Genomic DNA, 18399 nt, shown 5'->3' on the forward strand with positions numbered 1-18399 from the left:
AATGACTCATGACAGATTCAGGTTCCTTCATATTCAGCAGTAAGTAGTTTCAAAAGCCTTTATTCAAAATGTATTACAATGAAGAGTTAGTTTACAAATGTATTATTTCAAAATGTACATATTACATTGTCATACAATGTAACAAAACCAAGACTTAAAAAGTTCCCAGAAGTTTTTCAGAACACCTCCCAAAAAGGGAAAAGACAACAGCAATAGCCTAACAAAATTAATACATTTTTGAATTCACACAGGATACATTTTGGGCTGATCATTTCTTCTTACTGCTAGAGCGCCATCCTATATGTACCAGGTATCCAACTGACCAGAGATACATGCAAACAAAGGTTAACCTCCAGTGTCTCCCATCTTTATTTTGATTGTTGCATGGTTCTGAGAAACAGTTAATGTCTAAGCTGGGGGAGAGGGGCTGAGGCTCAGCCTTCTGATAGGGGGACGTAGTGGGCTACGTGTCAATCTGGGCCCTTATATGGTGGTGAAGAGGTGGAAGTGGGACGCAGGTTAGAAGTAACTCTGAAGAGGCTCTCCCAAGATGGTCTCCATCTCGTGGATCACCTTCTGTACTTGATGCTCCACCTCCTCGCATTCGTCTGTAACGGAGTAAAACACACACAGTGGTAAGCAGGGAAGTCACAAATTGGTGGCCATCGACCAAATTCGCCAACTACCCTAAACACATCAATATTTACAGGGCCTTCAGAAAAGATTCATACCCCTTAATTTATTCCACATTTTTGTTGTTACAGCCTGAATTAAAAATGGTTTAATTGTTTCTCATCCATCTACACACAATACCCCCATCTTAAGGTGATGTTTGCAGATTTATTGAATATTAAATAAAGAAATCTCATTTACATAAGTTAGGGAAAGGGGATACACCTAGTCAGTTGCACAACTGAAAGCGTTCAAACAAAATGAGTGATCCGCATTTAACCCAACCTCTCAGAGAAGTGTGAGGGGCTGCCTTAAATCGACGCCCACATCATCGGCACCCAGAAAGCAGTTGTTGTTGGGGGTTAACTGCTGTGCTCAAGGGCAGAACAACAGATTTTCACCTTGTCCGCTCGGGGATTCAAACCAGCGGCTTGTCGGTTACTGGCCCAACACTCTTAACCGCTAGGCTACCTGCCGCCCAAGTATTCACACACCAGATACCTTGTAGAAGCACCTTTGGTCTCGATTACAGCTTTGAGTCATCTTGGCTATGTCTGTATCAGCTTTGCACATCTGGATTTGGATAATTTCTCCCTTGCAAATTTTCACAAGTTCTGTTAAATTAGATGGGGAGCGGCGGTGAACAGCAATCTTCAAGTCTTTCCACTGATTTTCTGGGCTTTGGCTGGACCACAAGGAGTTTCACATTGTTCTTCTGACGCCATTCCATATTGCTTTGGCTGTATGCTTGGGGTCATTGTCCTGTTGGAACATGAATCTATGCCCCCCCGCCCCGGTCTATGGTCATTTGCACGCTGAAGCAGGTTCTCAAAGATTTGCCTGTATTTGGCTCCATTCATTGTTCCCCTCCATCCTTACCAGTCTCCCAGCCCCTGCTGATGAAAAGCATCCCCATAGCATGATGCTGCCACCACCATGCTTCACGGTAGGGATGGTGTTAGACGGGTGATGAGCTGTGCCTGGTTTTCTCCAAACATAGCGCTTTGCATTCAGGCCAAAGAGTAACATTGTCTCAACAGACCACAGAATCTTTTGCCTTATGCTCGGTCTTTCATGTGCCATTTGCAAACTGAAGGTGTACCGTCATGTGCCTTTTTCTTAGGAGTGGCTTCAGTCTGACCACTCTCCCATAAAGCCCAGATTAGTGAAGCGCTGTAAGACCGTTGTCCTTCTGGCAAGTTCTCCCACCTCAGCCAAGGAACTCTGTAGTTCTGTCAGAATAATCATTGGGTTCTTGGTCATCTCCCTGACCAAGGTCTTTCTTGCTCGGTTGCTCAGTTTTATCAGACGGCCAGCTCTACGCAGAGTCTGGGTAGTTCCACATTTTTTTTAAATTTCCCAATAATGGAAACCATTGTGCTCTTGGAAACTTTCAACACTTTAGAAATTGTTTTATACCCTTCCCAGATATAATTGTGTTGATGCATATATCTCGAAGATCTATGGACAGTTCCTTGGACTTCATGGTATAGTTTCTGCTCTGACATGCACTGTCAACTGTGGGACCTTATATTGACAGGTGTGTTTCTTCCTATTTTATTTATATTTTTTTACCCCTTTTTCTCCCCAATTTTGTGGTTTCCAATTGGTAGTTACAGTCTTGTCCCATCGCTGCAACTCCCGTACGGACTCGGCAGAGGCCGAGAGCAGTGCGTCCTCTGAAACACGACCCAGCCAAGCCGCACTACTTCTTGACACAATGCTCGCTTAACCCGGAAGCCAGCCGCACCAATGTGCTGGAGGAAACGCCATACATTTATAAGCATCGCTCCTTTTTAGCTACAAGCAGAAAATAAATATGCAGAGGAACCGTTTGCTTTAAAAATGACAGAATATAATAAACAATGCTTATTCGAAGAGGTTTCCAGATATGCTTAAATGGAATGTACTCTGCTACAGAGGGGGGGGGACAGACAGACAGACATGTCTCAAATATGCTAACATTACAGAAACATTGTAGTAGCAGAAAGAGAAAAGTGTGGAGAAAAAGAAGTGATGAGACAGTGAACCTACCCTCCATGAGTTCAGCCAGGAAGGGGATGGTCTCTGGTAGAAGGACCATGTAGTTCTCCCTCAGCTTAGAAGCCAGCTCCAGCAGCATCAGCAGGGCAGAGAAACGCACCTGATGGGGGGGGAACAACAGGCCTTTATTTCAGTCACTGGATGATCACTCGTGGTCCTGGAGAGCTGCAGGTGGGCAGGGTTTTTGAGCTGACCCAGCACTAACACACCAGCTAACTACAGTCTTAATGATTACTTGAATCCCATGTCTGTTGGTTCTAGGTTGGAAATCCAATCCAACTTCTTCACACTTCTCAAACGCCTCACCTTGGAAGAGCTGTGTCGCGTCTTCAGCAGGATCTGGTAGTTGAGGGTCTTCCACAGAGTGTCGTCACCCACGGCAACGCAGAACTGGCCCACGCACGGCACCAGGTGCTTGGTGACTCTGGCCTGGTAAACCTCCTCTCCACCCAGGGTGTTCTCCAACTACACACAAACAGGCAGACATTTATACACCACTGCTATAGGGGAGAACAGGGGACCACAAGAATAGGGCATAAGGAAAAGGCAAACGGCATCCATATTAGGAAGTCCCTCAGTTGTAAAGCTTGCCATTTCTGTGGATGAATCCTTTGTTATAGTGATGTGAGAGAGGGGTGAGGCTGACCTGATCGACCAGAGGGGTCATGAGGGAGTCGGCTCTCTCCTTGCTGACGAAACGCTGCGTGTCGTACAGGCAGATCTTATGGAGGCAGTCCAGTATGTACTCCAGCAGCAGGCAACGCTTCTCAATGCTGTGCTCCGTGTCAAAGAAGGCTTCATCTGAATGAGGGAAGGAGTGGATTAAAGGAGGGAAAACAAGCAAAAGACTTCCAAATACTTCCCGGAGTGCCTTGCGTTAATCATTCACGTGACTCGAAACCAGCAGTGAACCAGAAATGGGCAAATTCCCATCAAACACGACCTTGTTTTCCAGCAAAGCCAAACTAATCCAGACACTTCATCTTAGATTCATAGACAATATATATATAAATAAGAGAGTGAGAGGACCCACCTGTCTTTGTTAGGTTGGTCTGACGGAGCAGGTCAGAGAAGGGCTTGACCAGGTGACCGGCAAACAGGACAAAGAGCCCCTTGAGCCTGTCTGCGATGCTGTCCGACAGGCGGTAGAAGGTCAGCAGGCGGTCCTTGGCTACGCTCTCAGTCTTGCACCAATCAAAGAGCTGCATGGGCATAAACACAGTTAAGCACCATGACTCTTCAAGTGATTACATTTGGACTAATACTGGGAGATAAGTGTGCTTTGGGAATTAGGGTACCATCTCATTTAAAAAAAACAAGGAACACACAAAACAACTGAAGTAGGACAGCGTCGATTCTCAAGTAATGACGCTTACTCTGAAGAACAGGGGCCTGAAGGTGACTTCAGATAGCTTCATAACCATGGCCAGGAGACAGTCGATCACATAGCCCTCAATCTCCTTGGTCTTCTCCAGATCACCCTGCAGACAAAAACAAAGAATTTAGCGAGTGTCATTCAAACCGTTATGAGTGCAACAGAGAGAGAGAGACATACTTGGCAGTGTTGGGCCCGGAAGTCCAGCGCAATTAGGAAGAAGGACGTAAGCTCTGATTGGTGGGAGGTCAGCTGATCCTTCTCCATGTGACCAATGTGCTCCTTCAAGATGCTCATCAGGGGACCCAGCTGGCTCTGTGAAAATGAAAGGAGAAACACTCAATGCTTGACCACACAATATGAACATTATTTATTTCCTCACATATCACAGGTAATTCACCACCTACCTGTTTGGAGTTCACCATCTTGCTGTAGCACTTGGTGAGGGTGGGCAGCAGGACCCTGGGGGGCACTTTGGTGGCCACAGTGGTACTGAGGGAGGCCAGTCGCACGGCCAGCTGTGGGGTGGTGGTGGCCTTCTTTGCCACCCGCGTCAGTCGAGCCACCTGGGGGACACGTTACATAATTTCAGTATGACAGGGTCCCATTCGATGTAGTATATGTTTACTATGCGTTTATTATGTTAGAAACCAGATGAACGTTTGTGTATCGGAATAGTAGAAGTTACCTGAAGCAGTGTGTCCTGCAGGTAGGGACTGATGAAGTGAGGCAGGGTCTCAGTGACGCGGTGCAGAGCTGTGACGGCACTCAACATGTAGAGCTCATTAGACAACAACACCTTTCTCTCGGTTAGAGACAGCAGCACCGCCGGCATCAGCCTGACAACACGAGGAGGGGACTCGAGTCAAACTTCTGACACCACATTAGTGACAGTTGACCTAAGTTATACTATTTGTATATATTTGTGTACTATAAAAAAGTGTTCATAGGAAAATATTAAAATATGAGTAATTGATTGAACAAATGCACTGGACTGTGAACTACGCTGCCCGTATCTACTGTGGACACAGAAGCGTAGACTGTGTACCTGGGCAGCTGTGGGATGGCGAGGGCCTTCAGAGTGCTGGCAACCTCAGCGATACAAAGTAGGGCACTGCCCATCACGTTCTTCTCCTCCTCTGGTGACACCACTATCTCCACTGCCCGGTTTAGCACCGGTACAAATGCCTCCTTATGGTCCGAGCCAAAACTGCGGCACAGCAGCTTGAGGCTGTAGAGGGCTGTCTGCCTGTTGATGGCCAGCTCCTCCTCCATGACTTTGACCTTGCCGTGACCACGTCCCACAATTGCCAGCAGGTCGCCTGTCAGGTCCAGAAGCACTGTCACCTGGGACGAGAGGTCAAAGGTCAGGACTACCCCCAACTACGCAAAACATACACACACATAATATCCCCAGTCTGTGTACTAACCTGCTCCTCCTGCCACTGGGTTTTCTGCTGCAGCTTGTTGTTGAGCAGCTCCATAGCCTTCCGCCTCACAGACGGCAGTTGGTTACCCATCAGGCCTCGCATCACCGTGATGAACGTATCCGTGGGCAACAGGGCGTTCACCTGGCGATCAAAACACAGAAAAAAATGAATGTAGGACCTCACAGTGGAAACCTGGCTGTTTTTTTTCTTAATATTGTAACAACCTTGGTTTGCCTTTATTTTCTATGACTGAGTAGAGTACACATCTTTCCATCTCTGTGGCAGACTTACTTTGTCCAGGACATCGTAGGCCTTATTGAGGAGAGCTCTCCAGAACTTGCCAGTTGGTTTGTCAGTGTTCTCCTCCACACAGCGAGCCACAGTGTGGATGTAGCAAAGGATCTCCTCCAGAAGACTAAACAACATTATGATACAGGGATCATTTATAACATTTTAAGATGTGCTTTTTATCTTACAGTCAAACAAATTGAAAACACAATTTAAACATTTTTTTATTATTATTCTTTTTAAATCACCAATTCCTTGCGCCACATGGTTGGTTAGTCTAAATAAGCCTCACCTTTGCTGTAGCTTCTGCAGAGAATCCTCCACGATGTCACCGTACGCCGCAATCTGGAAGACACACACACACGTTTAACAAAGTACACTGATACATGACAGACGTTAAACTTGAGTTACATAGCCTTTTCCCAGATCTGCTTTTGCTGTCTTGCCAATGGTGTCAACTCGATCTTGCTAATAGTATTGGCAAGACGGCACAAACAAATCCGGGAACCAGGCTACAGTTATATTACCATTCCCACAAAGCTGCTGGCAGCCAAGAGTTGGGCCATGAAGGAGACCGAGAGGAACTTGAAGTGGCGCAGCTCTTTGCTGCTGTGGGCCTCCATGCTGAAGATCAGCTCCTCTGCCGTCTCCTTCCCGGCTCCCCTGCCACGTGTTGGCCTCTTCACAGGTCCTGCACAAAACAAAAATGGAGTACGGTGTAAAAACAATAAAACCGGTCCCTAAAGAGCATCTGTCTTGATGTTAGCTTTGTTACACAGCACTGCCAGCCTTCCCAACAGACTGTTTGATGTTAGCTTTGTTACACAGCACTCCCAGCCTTCCCAACAGACTGTTTGATGTTAGCTTTGTTACACAGCACTCCCAGCCTTCACAACAGACTGTTTGATGTTAGCTTTGTTACACAGCACTCCCAGCCTTCACAACAGACTGTTTGATGTTAGCTTTGTTACACAGCACTCCCAGCCTTCACAACAGACTGTTTGATGTTAGCTTTGTTACACAGCACTCCCAGCCTTCCCAACAGACTGTTTGATGTTAGCTTTGTTACACAGCACTCCCAGCCTTCCCAACAGACTGTTTGATGTTAGCTTTGTTACACAGCACTCCCAGCCTTCCCAACAGACTGTTTGATGTTAGCTTTGTTACACAGCACTCCCAGCCTTCACAACAGACTGTTTGATGTTAGCTTTGTTACACAGCACTCCCAGCCTTCCCAACAGACTGTTTGATGTTAGCTTTGTTACACAGCACTCCCAGCCTTCACAACAGACTGTTTGATGTTAGCTTTGTTACACAGCACTCCCAGCCTTCACAACAGACTGTTTGATGTTAGCTTTGTTACACAGCACTCCCAGCCTTCCCAACAGACTGTTTGATGTTAGCTTTGTTACACAGCACTCCCAGCCTTCACAACAGACTGTTTGTTGAGTTTCTCACCGTCCTCTTTGTCCTGCGGCAGCGCCATGAGATACTTCAGGATCTTTATGAGAGAGACGAGCTGTTCCTCCACCTCAAACTCACAGCACACTGAGATCCAGAACTCCACGTCCCTCTCCAACGCAGCATCCTGAGAAGAGACGGACAAACATGGCGGCTTAGAGCGTTTCCTGAAGATTTTGCGCATAAAACCTAGAGCAAATTCCAAAGACACTCGTCAACAGAGGCCATAGACATACCTTCTAAAAACACGTGCGCACACCTTTTTAAGTAGCATATCCCATTGCGTTGATATTTCAGTCAAGCTTTTCTCACGGCCTACCTTATCTGTGGCGTTGGTCTGGGTAACGTGCTGCTTGAACAGGAGCAGCAGTAGGACCCAGAGGAAGCGGGAAGGCCCCAGGGTGGTCATCAGCTGGGACAGGATGGGCAGGCGGCGGTGCTCGGGCACGTGGGGCAGCGCGTCGGCAAACACGTGCACGATGCGCGTCACCACCGCCTCCATGTGAGCGGTTGACTCGCCGTCGCCACTCTCATTGGCCTAGAAACAAGCAAAACAGACATGTGTTTTTCTGAAAAGTGGGAAACCAGTTTGCAGGTTGCTCACACAACACTTAAACATCCTTTAAAAAGAGACAACTGACGTCATAGCCCCTGTGATGAATGTCCTAGAGCTGAAATAACCAAGAGCCACTGACACATGGCCCTCAGCTTTGGATCTCTAGTTTGATCTAGCATCCTTTCTTGTCCCAGAAGCTAACATTAGCAACTAGGGGGTTTACAAGAATGCACAAGACATTTGTTTTTGATTAACATTTGTTTTTGATAGGCATTTACCACCCACATCTCCAGTGTTCATGTAATGCCAACCAAAACAACAAATTAGGTATTATTCACATTCATAGCATATTAGATGAGTGAAAGTGAGACAATGGCCAGGCCAAAGCGATCCTACGTCACTGACCGCTTGTTGGTGGACTCACCTTGATGAGGGCAGGGATGACCGTCCGCACGGTCTTGTTGATGACCTGAAAGCTGTAGGTGTCGTCCAGACGCATGATGTTGGCGCCCATGAAGGTGAAGATGGGCATGATGTTGTGCAGGACTTTCTCCTGGGAAAGAATAGAAGGTGGGGGGGGGGGGTCAAAGGTAATTGGAAACACACTTTAGATTGGAAACAATTTCTGATGGTTTACAGACGGCTCTGTGATGGTTGCGAGATGGTTCTTCGAGAGATTCATTCCGTGACGGCTGAGAAATGGTTGTGTGACAATTGAGATATGGTTGTGTGACGAACGAGAGACTGCCTTTGAGATGGCTGAGAGATGACTGTGTACAGCACTCACAGGGAAGATGCCAGCCACGCTTCCCAGAAGGAGCAGGGCATGATGGTGGGTCTGGGGCATGTCGGACATCCTCACACACTGCACCACAACCTCCACGTTGAACTTGTCCTCATCCAGCACATCTGAGTGTGGAGGAAAAACATAGTCAGTCACACACACACATTTTAGAGAAGCATGAAGGGTGCCTCTGGGCAAAAAAAAAAAAAAAAAGTATTTAGTCTTCTCACCTTTGCCGACGGGTCCTCCGTCAGGGGAGAGCTTCTGGCAGACGTTGAGCAGGCAGCCGAGGATAAGCTGCTTGGTGTACTCTAGGTTGCCTCGCTCCACGGTGGACGTCTCCAGACACCTGAGTGGCCAGAGAGGAACAACGTGTTTTTGCAGCGCATACTAAATAGTGCACTGGTGTAGATAAGCGGTTGGCCTTGGTCAGGCTGAGGCTCAGAGAGTGTGCAGCTGGTTGTACCTGGAGAGCAGGCTGAAGAGAGCGGGCACCAGCGTCTGTGGCCTCTTCAGCTTCTTCTTGTGCTGCAGCAGCTCCAGGATGAGAGTCACCCTCTGCCAGGACACGGCGCCCTCTATTGGCACTGCCTGAGGAGTGTCCTGGGCCTTCCTATATAAAGCACAGAAACACAGTGGCTCAAGTCAAGTCCATCATAGTGGCTCCAGGTCAAATTGCATTGTAACCAATGAGGTGATTGAATCTAGTCTACGGCTTATTGTAATCAAATGTAGGCCAGTTTAGAGTAGATGTTCCTCACCTCTGCAGCATCTTGCTCCTGCGGGTCTGCTGTACTGACACGGTGACTTTGGGCTTCTCTGCTGGGGCTAGCTCGTTAGCCACTAGCTCGCCGTCCACAGCAATCTACAGTGAGAGGATAGCGTTAGCATCTTGTGTGGTGGTAGTGAATGATGGCTTCCCTGTAGATACAGTATGCAGAGGTTCCTCCTCACCCCTTTAAAGACACTGCTGATGGTCTGGGCACAGACAGGACTCGTGCTCTCCACCAGCAAGTCAAACATCACCCCCAGGAGCCTCTGCTGGACCTTCTCATCTCCGAGGGCTGAGTAGAACACCTTGGTGATCTGAGAACAAACAACAGGGTCATGTTCAGTAGGAGCAAACACTATGAAAAGGTAGATGGAAAATGAGGGTTGTCATTGTAGAAGTTTCAAAACATTTAAAAGTTTTGTGCCCACTGAAGATGACCCAGGCAATCGGCCAGTATTTTGACAGCACAGAAATGAGTAGCATACAGCCTTTGCATCCTCCCAGAGTATGATCGTATGGATCTCAGTCAGGGAGCGCCGTGCTGCTACAGTAGCGTACCTGTTCCAGGGCGATGATCTGAAAGCAGGGGATATCAGGGTAGGGCTTAGACACCGCGCCCAGGGCCTTGATGAAGAGCTCCAGACAGTCCTGGTCCTTCACCAGGAGGGGGGCTGCCTGCTCGTTGTACTTCCCCAGGACCAGCTGCATGAGCAGGGCCTCGTCCTTTAGGACAGTGGGGTTCTCCGGCCCGCTCTGCTCCAGCAGGCGCTCCAGGACAGGCATTAGGACAGACAACACAGACTAAGAGGAGAAGGAAAAGAGACAGGGATATAAAATATGGCTTTACAAAAACTCAAATGCCCAGATAAGAGTTTTCATATAAAAAGAGGCTTCAGAGTTGCTCCTAATCCGGTCACATCATCGTCAGGAAATAGGTTTCACATTCCATCAAGGTCTTCTTAAATTTCTGTTGTCATTCCCTGTCCACTCACCTCTCCATTGACTTCTCCCAGAGCCCTCAGTATGGTCTTGGCAGTGTAGGCAGGGCAGTTGGCCACCTGGACACCCAGCAGCAGCTCCTCCAACCCCACCAGCAGCTTCTTGTCCCGGGCCTTGCCTTTCCCTGTCCCCGTTACAGCCTCCTCATAGAGCTTCCCCAGGGCCTAGAGAAAAACCCATTTGGATAGTGTGTGTATAATACAATTTACTGTGAATATAAAATTAAATAAATGTGCGTGAGTGTGTATTATTTATATTTGATACACAACGTTTTATTGAGGATACAAATGATGCATGTGTGTGCGCATCTCTCACCTGGCTGAGGTGAGTTGGGCCAGTGGTGAGCTCCTCGGTGGTCTTCAGCAGCCTGTCTATGATGGGGTGGAAGGGAGAGCTATCCACCTGGGCTAGCGTCTGGAGGGTGGCTGTGGCTGCCCTCCTCACCTCACGGACAGGGGAGCTCAGACAGGCCAGCAGGGACAGCACAACTATAGAGGGAAAACCATATTTAGAACTTTGTTACTAATACACCATCACTACTCAATCCATTTGCTTGTTACTCCACTAATACCTTCTCCGTTGTCCTACCAGGGTGTGATTGTTAAGACGTGGGTTTTTATTACACGGTCATAAAAAGAGCAGGCAATAAGCTTTAATACACCACAATACAGTAGGAACAGTTCTCACCCCAGACAACTTATGGTAATTTTCAGACTACGCCAAACTCTACATCAAATACAATTATCCAGGCTACCTGGTGATGAGCCTGATGCCAGCAGTGTGAGGGTCTTCCCTGGCTGGGCGCTGAGGAGGGCTCTGCCCACATAGAGGGCCTGGGTTTGCAAAATGGCATTGACCTTACAGTCCAGCTGGTCTCCTAGGTTACTGCCGTAGCCCCACACCAGACTCAGGAACTTGAAGAGCTCCAGGGGATCACTCAGGTGGACCTGGGACAATTGGAGGGGGTTGAGAAATAGAATAATGTGGACAGAGTGAGGCGGGTGACAGTAAAACAGGATATTTCCTTGTCTTACCTACGTTCACAAAAACACTACCTTACATTTGAATGATTAAATAAGGGTTCAATTGTAGCCTCCTTAGAGGAATGCTGGACTTTCCCTCGAGTGAAGCGATGCGCCAACGAGTGGAGATGAAGCATCGGTCTGTGCACTGAAATCCATTGTGCAACATATCAAGATTCAGTACCTGAAAGAGCAGCTTCATCAGGGCCCTGAAGCTGGCTGCCATGTGCCCCTGGCCTGCCCCTGTGATGAGGATGTCAAACAGGCGACACAGCAACCGGAGGTAGCAGCAAGTGTTGGTGTCCAGCTTCTCTGGGTTCCACCATGTCTCACCTGACAGGCAACACAGACAGGAAGCAAGCAGTCTCTCAGCCTCTTTCCTTTTAACTCAGTGTGTGACCAAGTGGCTAAAATAATTGGTGATAGCAGAGTCTTAAACATAATGAAAAACAATATGTAGCCAATTGCTTTTTTTTTTTTTTAAACACTGCTGCTACTCGCTGTTTGTTATCTATGTATAGTCACTTTACACCTACCTACATGTACATATTACCTCAATTACCTCAACTAACCTGTATCCTCACACATTGACAGTACCGGGCCCCCTTGTATTTAGCCTCGTTATTTTATTGTCTTACTTAAAAATAAAAATGTATTTTTTAACTTGTTTATTTAGTAAATCTTTTCTGAACTCTATTTTCTTAAAACTACATTGTTGGTTAAGGGCTTGTATGTAAGCATTTCACGGTAAGCTCTAAACCTGTTGTATTCGGCGCATGTGACAAATAAAATTGGATTTGATCGACTTACCTTTGAAGGAAGTGTCATGGCACTTCAGGGTGGATATGAGCCCTCTGAGCAGTGACACCAGCAGCACAGCATACTCTGTATCCATGCTCTGCCCTGCCCCGAGCCTCTGCAGGTACTCTCCCAGCCCCTCAGAGAAGGAGAGAGACACATCCTCCTGCTGCTGGCAACACAACAGAAGAAAATAAGGTAAACCATTTCATACAGACTTCAACAGTCCAGAAAAGTATAGAGCAGGTAAAGGAATCGCAGGATAAAAAATAAATAATTACAAAGACAGAAAGTAAATATCACAAGAGACCTCTGTCATTTATGTAGTTGTACAAACTGCCACTCCCTCTCACCGTAGGCATGTCTTTCTGGGTGAGTTCCAGTATCGCAGGCTCCAGCAGGGAGTAGACACTCTGGGCTATGTGGAGGTGCTGGGTCTCACTCATGTCCCCCAGGCTCTGCAGTAAGGTCTGGCTCAGCACCACGAACGCTGCCCTCTCCCTCAGGCTGCCCCGCTGGACTGCTACCACCCCAGCCAGCTTCTCCAGCTAGCAGACATGCAAATTAGGTGAAGGGTGAGTTGTTTTACTCGGGACCCTTTCACATTCAACCCAACAAGTTCATCTAAATTCCTAGTGCCTAACCTAGTTAGCAAAGAGCTCTAAAATCACTAGATCAGTGTTAAGGAAAGGAACACCGTTTTGTTTTCATTGCACTCGGAATTCAATTGAACTTGACTTAGAAAGGCCTTCAAATGTTCACTAATCCACTCACAGCAATGCGTTTGGAAAAGGGGTCCATGTTAGACAGGTTCTTGGTCAGTGTTGAGATGAGATGCTGGTTGGCCAACCCAATGAAATCCGTCTGAGAACTCCTCTCCACCACGGCCTTGAGCGCTGTAGAGCAGAGGGGAGAGATAGGAAGTAGTTACAGTGCTGGCCCAATATATTGGCACCCTCCCACTTTTCTTAAATAATTTCTTCTAAAATAAGTTTTTAGCTCTCGCCATAGGTTTTTGATGCGATTCAGATCTGGACTCTTTGCTGGCCACTCCAGAACAGTCCAGCATTTCTTCTTGAAACATTCCTGAGTACTGGTTGATGCGTGTTTGAGGTCGTCCTGCTGGAAGACCCACAACCTTCAATGGAGATCAGCTGATATGTATTGCCAAAGAGCTCTTTGTTTCATTGGTTCACAGAACATTTCCCCCAGGACTTAAGCTCGTTTACGTGGGTTTTTTAAGAAGTTCAAATCAGGCTTTCTTGGGTCTCCTTCAACAGTGGGTTCTTCCTTTGTTTACCGGCAACCAAATGAAGCATTCAAACACCCTTCCTACAATCAAACATAGGGAAGATTCAATAATGCTGCAGGGCTGCTTTGCTGCCTCTGGTACTGGGGGCCTTGAATGTGTGCAAGACATCATGAAATCAAAAGATTAATAAGGTGTTTTGTTGTGCAATGTTGAACCTAAGTGTCCAAAGACTGTGTCTCTGTTGAAGGCTGTGGGTCTTCCAGCAGAACAACCCTAAACACACATCAAAAGCACATTGGAATGGTTCAAGAAACCCTGGACTGTTCTGGAATGGCCAACAAAGAGTCCAGATCTGAATCACATCCATACTCTGTGGCAAGTGCTGAAAATCACAGTTGGTGGAGGGAACCCCTCAAACATTGAACAATAAGGGCAGTTTGCTGCTGTAGAGTGGGCCAAATTGCCAGTAGAAAGGTGCAGCAAACTCAATTGATGGCTTCAAGAAGCATTTGTTGCCAGTTATCTTGGTCAAAGGCTGTGCAACAAAGTACTAGCTCCGGGATGCCAATAATTTTGTCCATGCCATTTATCTTCATTTTCTAAATAAAAATTGTAAACTTAAGTTCACAAAAATAAAATTGGTTCTGCAATGTTGAAAATCTAATAACGAGGCGTGGAGACCAATATTTTTTTCTCAATTTAAACTTATTTAAGAAGAAATAGGGAATTATTTAAGACAAAAGTGCAAGGGTGCCAATATATTTGGCTGGCACTGTATAGTACACATACCTTCTTATTCTTTGGAAGTAGACAATCCTAACAATCTGAATTTTGATTTAGATTAGTAGCGTCAAGCTAGAGTATACAGGTATATATGATCCCTCTATTTACCAAAGTACCCTCCATAGCATTCTCAGTAAAGCGTTTGCAAGTGTTCTCAAAAACAAAAAAATGACATTTATTGTGAAACCATTTCCCAATGCGTTTACCATAGGCCCAGCCCTGAGTGAGGTTGTGCTGGGATATGATGGTGGACTGGGCCACACAGGTGGCCAGCTGGAGGTCTGGGGAGTCGGGCAGGGCCGAGGTGACCACAAGAAAGGGCAAAAGACCCCAGACGACACAAGTCTTAAGGTCAGAGTTCCCTTCAACCAGTCTGGGTTCATCCAGAACCCTCACTGCCTGCTTCAACACTGGACACCTATGAGGAAGCACATGGAAGCATTTCAATATCACACTACGAATCTGGAGCTATTTGGGGAATTGATGTGCATTTCAAAGGACTGAAAACAGCATTAACCAGTTTCCAGCATTTGAGAGGTCTACACGTTGTAGCAGTGAGAGGAGACATGACACAGTGTCCTCTGGATCCAGGCGATCAACGTAGACCTGTGGAGGGAAATACGATAAGTTAGGTTTAATCACTAGTCGATTCCCAATATGAATGTACTTGAAAGTCTCATGTTCCAGCCAGTCACCTCCAGGGCCTTCAAGGTTGCAGCCACCACCTCTGGGATGTCATCCTTCATACGCTCCAGCAGAGCCTCCTTCAGGAAGGCCTGGTCAAAACCCCCCTGTCCTGAGGTGACAATGCCCATCAGGTGTTCCACAGCCATGTGCCTCACAGAGGGGAGCGGGTGCTTCAGGCTCAACACGAGGGAGGTGTCAGAGTCCCCGAGGATCTATAGCAAAAAATAAAGAAAAAAGAATAAAAAGACAGCGGAGTGTAAGAAAACAAAATGACACAGAATGGCTTTGAGGATGTTGAGCTGATCTACTAGATCTCTGCCTAAGTGCAGCCTTCACCCAGAACCTTCTAAGCCAGGGCGCCGCTGCCTACCTGGTACTTGCCACTGCTCATGGACAGGGAGATGAATTGGTGGAAGAGGTTCTTGTCCTCTGCGCTAGAGAGGTCACTCACATGGCCCTCCAGGACTATGTACAGAGCACCTGGGTACCTGCAACAACAGACATGTCAGTGTAATGAATATACACACAATGGAATGGGAAAGAAAGGGGACACAAGTGTGGGTACTGTGGTTCAGCAGCTGAGAGAATAACTACAGTTTGGCTACTACCAATTGAAAGGGAAGCAATTGCAACAGTGATGTAAGTAGCACCCAATGAATGCCAGTGTTAAAGAGAAAAGGCCCAACTTACTTTGACTCGAATAGTCGGACTAATGGCAGCAAGCGCTGGTTGAGGGCAGTGACACCCTCAGCAGAGAGCCGACTCTGGGAGAGGTATTCCTCAAGTAGCATCTTTGCTACTGTGTTATCAAGACCACCAGACAGTGGAAGGCCTTGAAGGACAGACTCAAACAGGTTCCCATGACGGCTGCTCTCTGAGGGCTCCTCAGTCTCCATCTCATCTATTACAAACAAGACAACACTTATCTTTCATATTAAAGGGATTCAATGGCAATATACATAAGCATCCAGGTTAAAAAACAAAGAGTCAGATGCAGGTATACACTGCTACTCACCAGTGCCGGTGGTAACGACAGCATGAACCAGGTGAGGCAGCAGGTAGCGCAATAAGGGACTGATGTCATGAACTGCAGCCATTGCCTGGAGGGAGGGGACCAAGGAAGTCACAGCACACAGCTGGCCAAAGGATCTAAAGGAGAATTTTTAAATAAAACACAGAGAATGCCAATTAAGAAACACCAAACAATCCTAAGATGCCCTAAAACGACACACACTCAAAGTGATGAAATAGTTTCAAAAAGTAACATTCTTCCAATTCCACTTCTTCACTCACTTTGGGCCGACAGTGCCCTCCTTCTGGTTCTGCAGGAGGACGATGAGGCAGCCCAGGCCCTCTTTGGGCAGCACAGGCTCCTTGCACAGTGACTTGCTGATCTGCAGTGCCAGGATGTCCACCAGCTGGGCCTCCATCACCACCTTCACAGCCAGCTGGCACACTATCATGTAGGTGGCAGCCTTGTAGTCTGTCAAAGAGGACTTCAGACCCTGGAGACACAAAGGAAATGGTCAGCATGAGCTGAACAGTGTCCTCATGGTTTATTCCTTAACTTCAATAAAAAAAGTTTCTGTATCGGTGTCAACGCCTCTAAATAGAATGGTTTCTTATGAAGCTTAAATGCAGTATCTAACCTTCTGAACATAAGGCAGCAGCTTGGATATGATTGTGTCAGAGACTTTCTCCACAGCATCCAAAGCCGGTACAATAGTGGAGGCATAAAAAGAGAAAATCACTCGAAGCTGGGCACAGTTGCCAGAATGTCCTGAATATCCCTGCAAAAAAAGAAGACCAACAAAAACAGGTCAAGATCAGGCACTGTGCTTGATACCTGAGCATACATACAAGCTATATTGAGGTATAAGGCAGTGTATTTGGTTTACCTTGATTGACTTCGTGACCAGGGTGCAGATGAAATCCATGAAGCCCAAGTCTTTGTAACAGTGAGTGATTAGGGTTCCTCTGGCCAAAGGAACTCCTGGTTTCTGTAAGGAAATCAACACATTGATCATTGATGACATGCTGATTATAATGAAAAGTAACAACAAAATATATCAACTTCCAGTAGTTGTTATGCTCATAAATCATAGCTAGCTTCTATAGCAATTACCTGAAGCCCCTCGAGCCAATTCCATCGGTTAGTGGGGTCTTTTAACTTAAAGAGCTGAATGACTCTGACAAACACTTTAGTCTCGTGATAGGGCAAGACACAGGCAAGCAGTGTGTCCACATTATACAGGTGGATGTGGAACCTGCAAGGATGACATAGAATAACAACCAATATTAACACAATGTCAATAAAACAAATTCAATATGAATAGGCTACATACAGTGAGGCAATGTAAACAGCAACTTATGTTTACATTTTAAGGAAAATGTGTCTAACACTTGATTGAGGGGATATCCTGTAGATAGAAAAATGGGGGGGGGGCACCTGTGTACAAGCCACTCGATGCACTTCTGGGCAGGCTTGAGTAGAAAATATGGGGAAAGCCGTGTAAGAAACAGGGAGATGCCTGCGTCCAGTTTCTTGTTGACCTCCTTGGACTGGACACTGCGCTCCATGCCCACTGAGGCTTGGCTGAAGAGTGTCTCCTGGAACTCACTGAATGCAGGCTCGATGCCCAGGAGTTCCTCGAGCCCTGTGCATCCTAAAATGCAAGAGAAAAGAGATAGTCAGGAAGAGCAGCTGAGAAGTTTAAACAGTAGTCATTTAGAAGACAACATGCTGCAACAGTGAAGTCAAGACTGTCATCAGGAAGACCAATGTCAAACATACCAAGTGCAAAGAAGGTGCTTCTATCCATACTGGAAGCATCTTTAGGGTCAAACAGTAGGGATGCAACCTCCCGACGAGTGAGCAGATTGGGGTCATTTTGTGGCAAGGCCAGGCGTTTCAACTGGTGGGCTAAAGATGTCATTGTGTCAGGTTCTCAAGATCTGTTGGGAAAGGCAATCATTATAACGTTACCTTAGACATTGTACTGCATATTTCTAGTACTAGTTAGCTAACGTTGGCTAACCAAAAATTCGTATCTGTGGCCAAACTGTTAGCTAGCATTTTTTTTTGCCGGCTGCTAGCCCATAGTTCATAAACGTCCAGCTTTAACACCCGAAGCTATGCGCTACTACATTACTAGGGTCATTCTTCTGTGGATTTAAAAACACAACATAAGATAGATATCAAACATTAATATTGTAGAGTTAGTTGTTACTGTACCTCTGATCCGCACTCCTACTTTCCCACACGTGCGTTTTCTCTGACCTCTCTGATGGTATTCAAATCCGGTTCACGACATGTATTTCAAAATAAAGTGGCCAAACAGCCCTTTTCTATTTTTTTGCAGTAAAAAATATATATGCTGTATTCAATGCAGTGAAATTACACAGCAGTCGTTTTAGAGAGTTGAAATAACATAAAAAGCCTTTGTCAGTGATAAGAAAGCGAAAGCCCTCTGTTCA

General features: G+C 46.5%; 1 protein-coding gene and 1 non-coding gene across 3 annotated transcripts; both read right to left on the minus strand.

Annotated features, from left to right (window-relative positions):
• Positions 1-44: 44 nt before the first annotated feature.
• On the minus strand, positions 45-18198 carry heatr1 (HEAT repeat containing 1). 2 transcript variants are annotated; one of them, XM_038975108.1, is made up of 43 exons: positions 18158-18198; positions 17717-17877; positions 17372-17588; positions 17048-17189; positions 16821-16922; positions 16572-16712; positions 16216-16427; positions 15938-16071; positions 15613-15823; positions 15293-15410; positions 14931-15134; positions 14753-14841; positions 14442-14653; positions 12975-13096; positions 12554-12748; positions 12213-12369; positions 11587-11735; positions 11135-11327; positions 10696-10868; positions 10374-10544; positions 9940-10182; positions 9564-9695; positions 9371-9474; positions 9076-9222; positions 8840-8958; positions 8613-8734; positions 8250-8378; positions 7589-7807; positions 7267-7396; positions 6336-6499; positions 6101-6153; positions 5812-5935; positions 5521-5661; positions 5139-5437; positions 4779-4929; positions 4498-4656; positions 4271-4405; positions 4092-4196; positions 3749-3917; positions 3362-3516; positions 3022-3180; positions 2707-2815; positions 45-608 (listed from the first exon to the last, which is right to left on the minus strand). In XM_038975108.1, exons 2-43 carry the CDS (start codon positions 17856-17858, stop codon positions 520-522), a joined length of 6441 nt encoding a protein of 2146 aa, XP_038831036.1. In that variant the 5' UTR covers positions 17859-17877; positions 18158-18198; the 3' UTR covers positions 45-519. The 2 variants fall into 2 exon arrangements, with proteins under 2 accessions (XP_038831036.1, XP_038831035.1); XM_038975107.1 differs by having other exon boundaries at positions 12213-12372.
• Positions 7928-8058, minus strand: LOC120030111. The gene has a single exon (XR_005473620.1). It is a non-coding gene; the product is annotated as a small nucleolar RNA SNORA14 (small nucleolar RNA).
• Positions 18199-18399: the final 201 nt, after the last annotated feature.

This window comes from Salvelinus namaycush, chromosome 35 (genome assembly GCF_016432855.1).
Source record: "Salvelinus namaycush isolate Seneca chromosome 35, SaNama_1.0, whole genome shotgun sequence".
Lineage (NCBI taxonomy): Eukaryota > Metazoa > Chordata > Actinopteri > Salmoniformes > Salmonidae > Salvelinus > Salvelinus namaycush.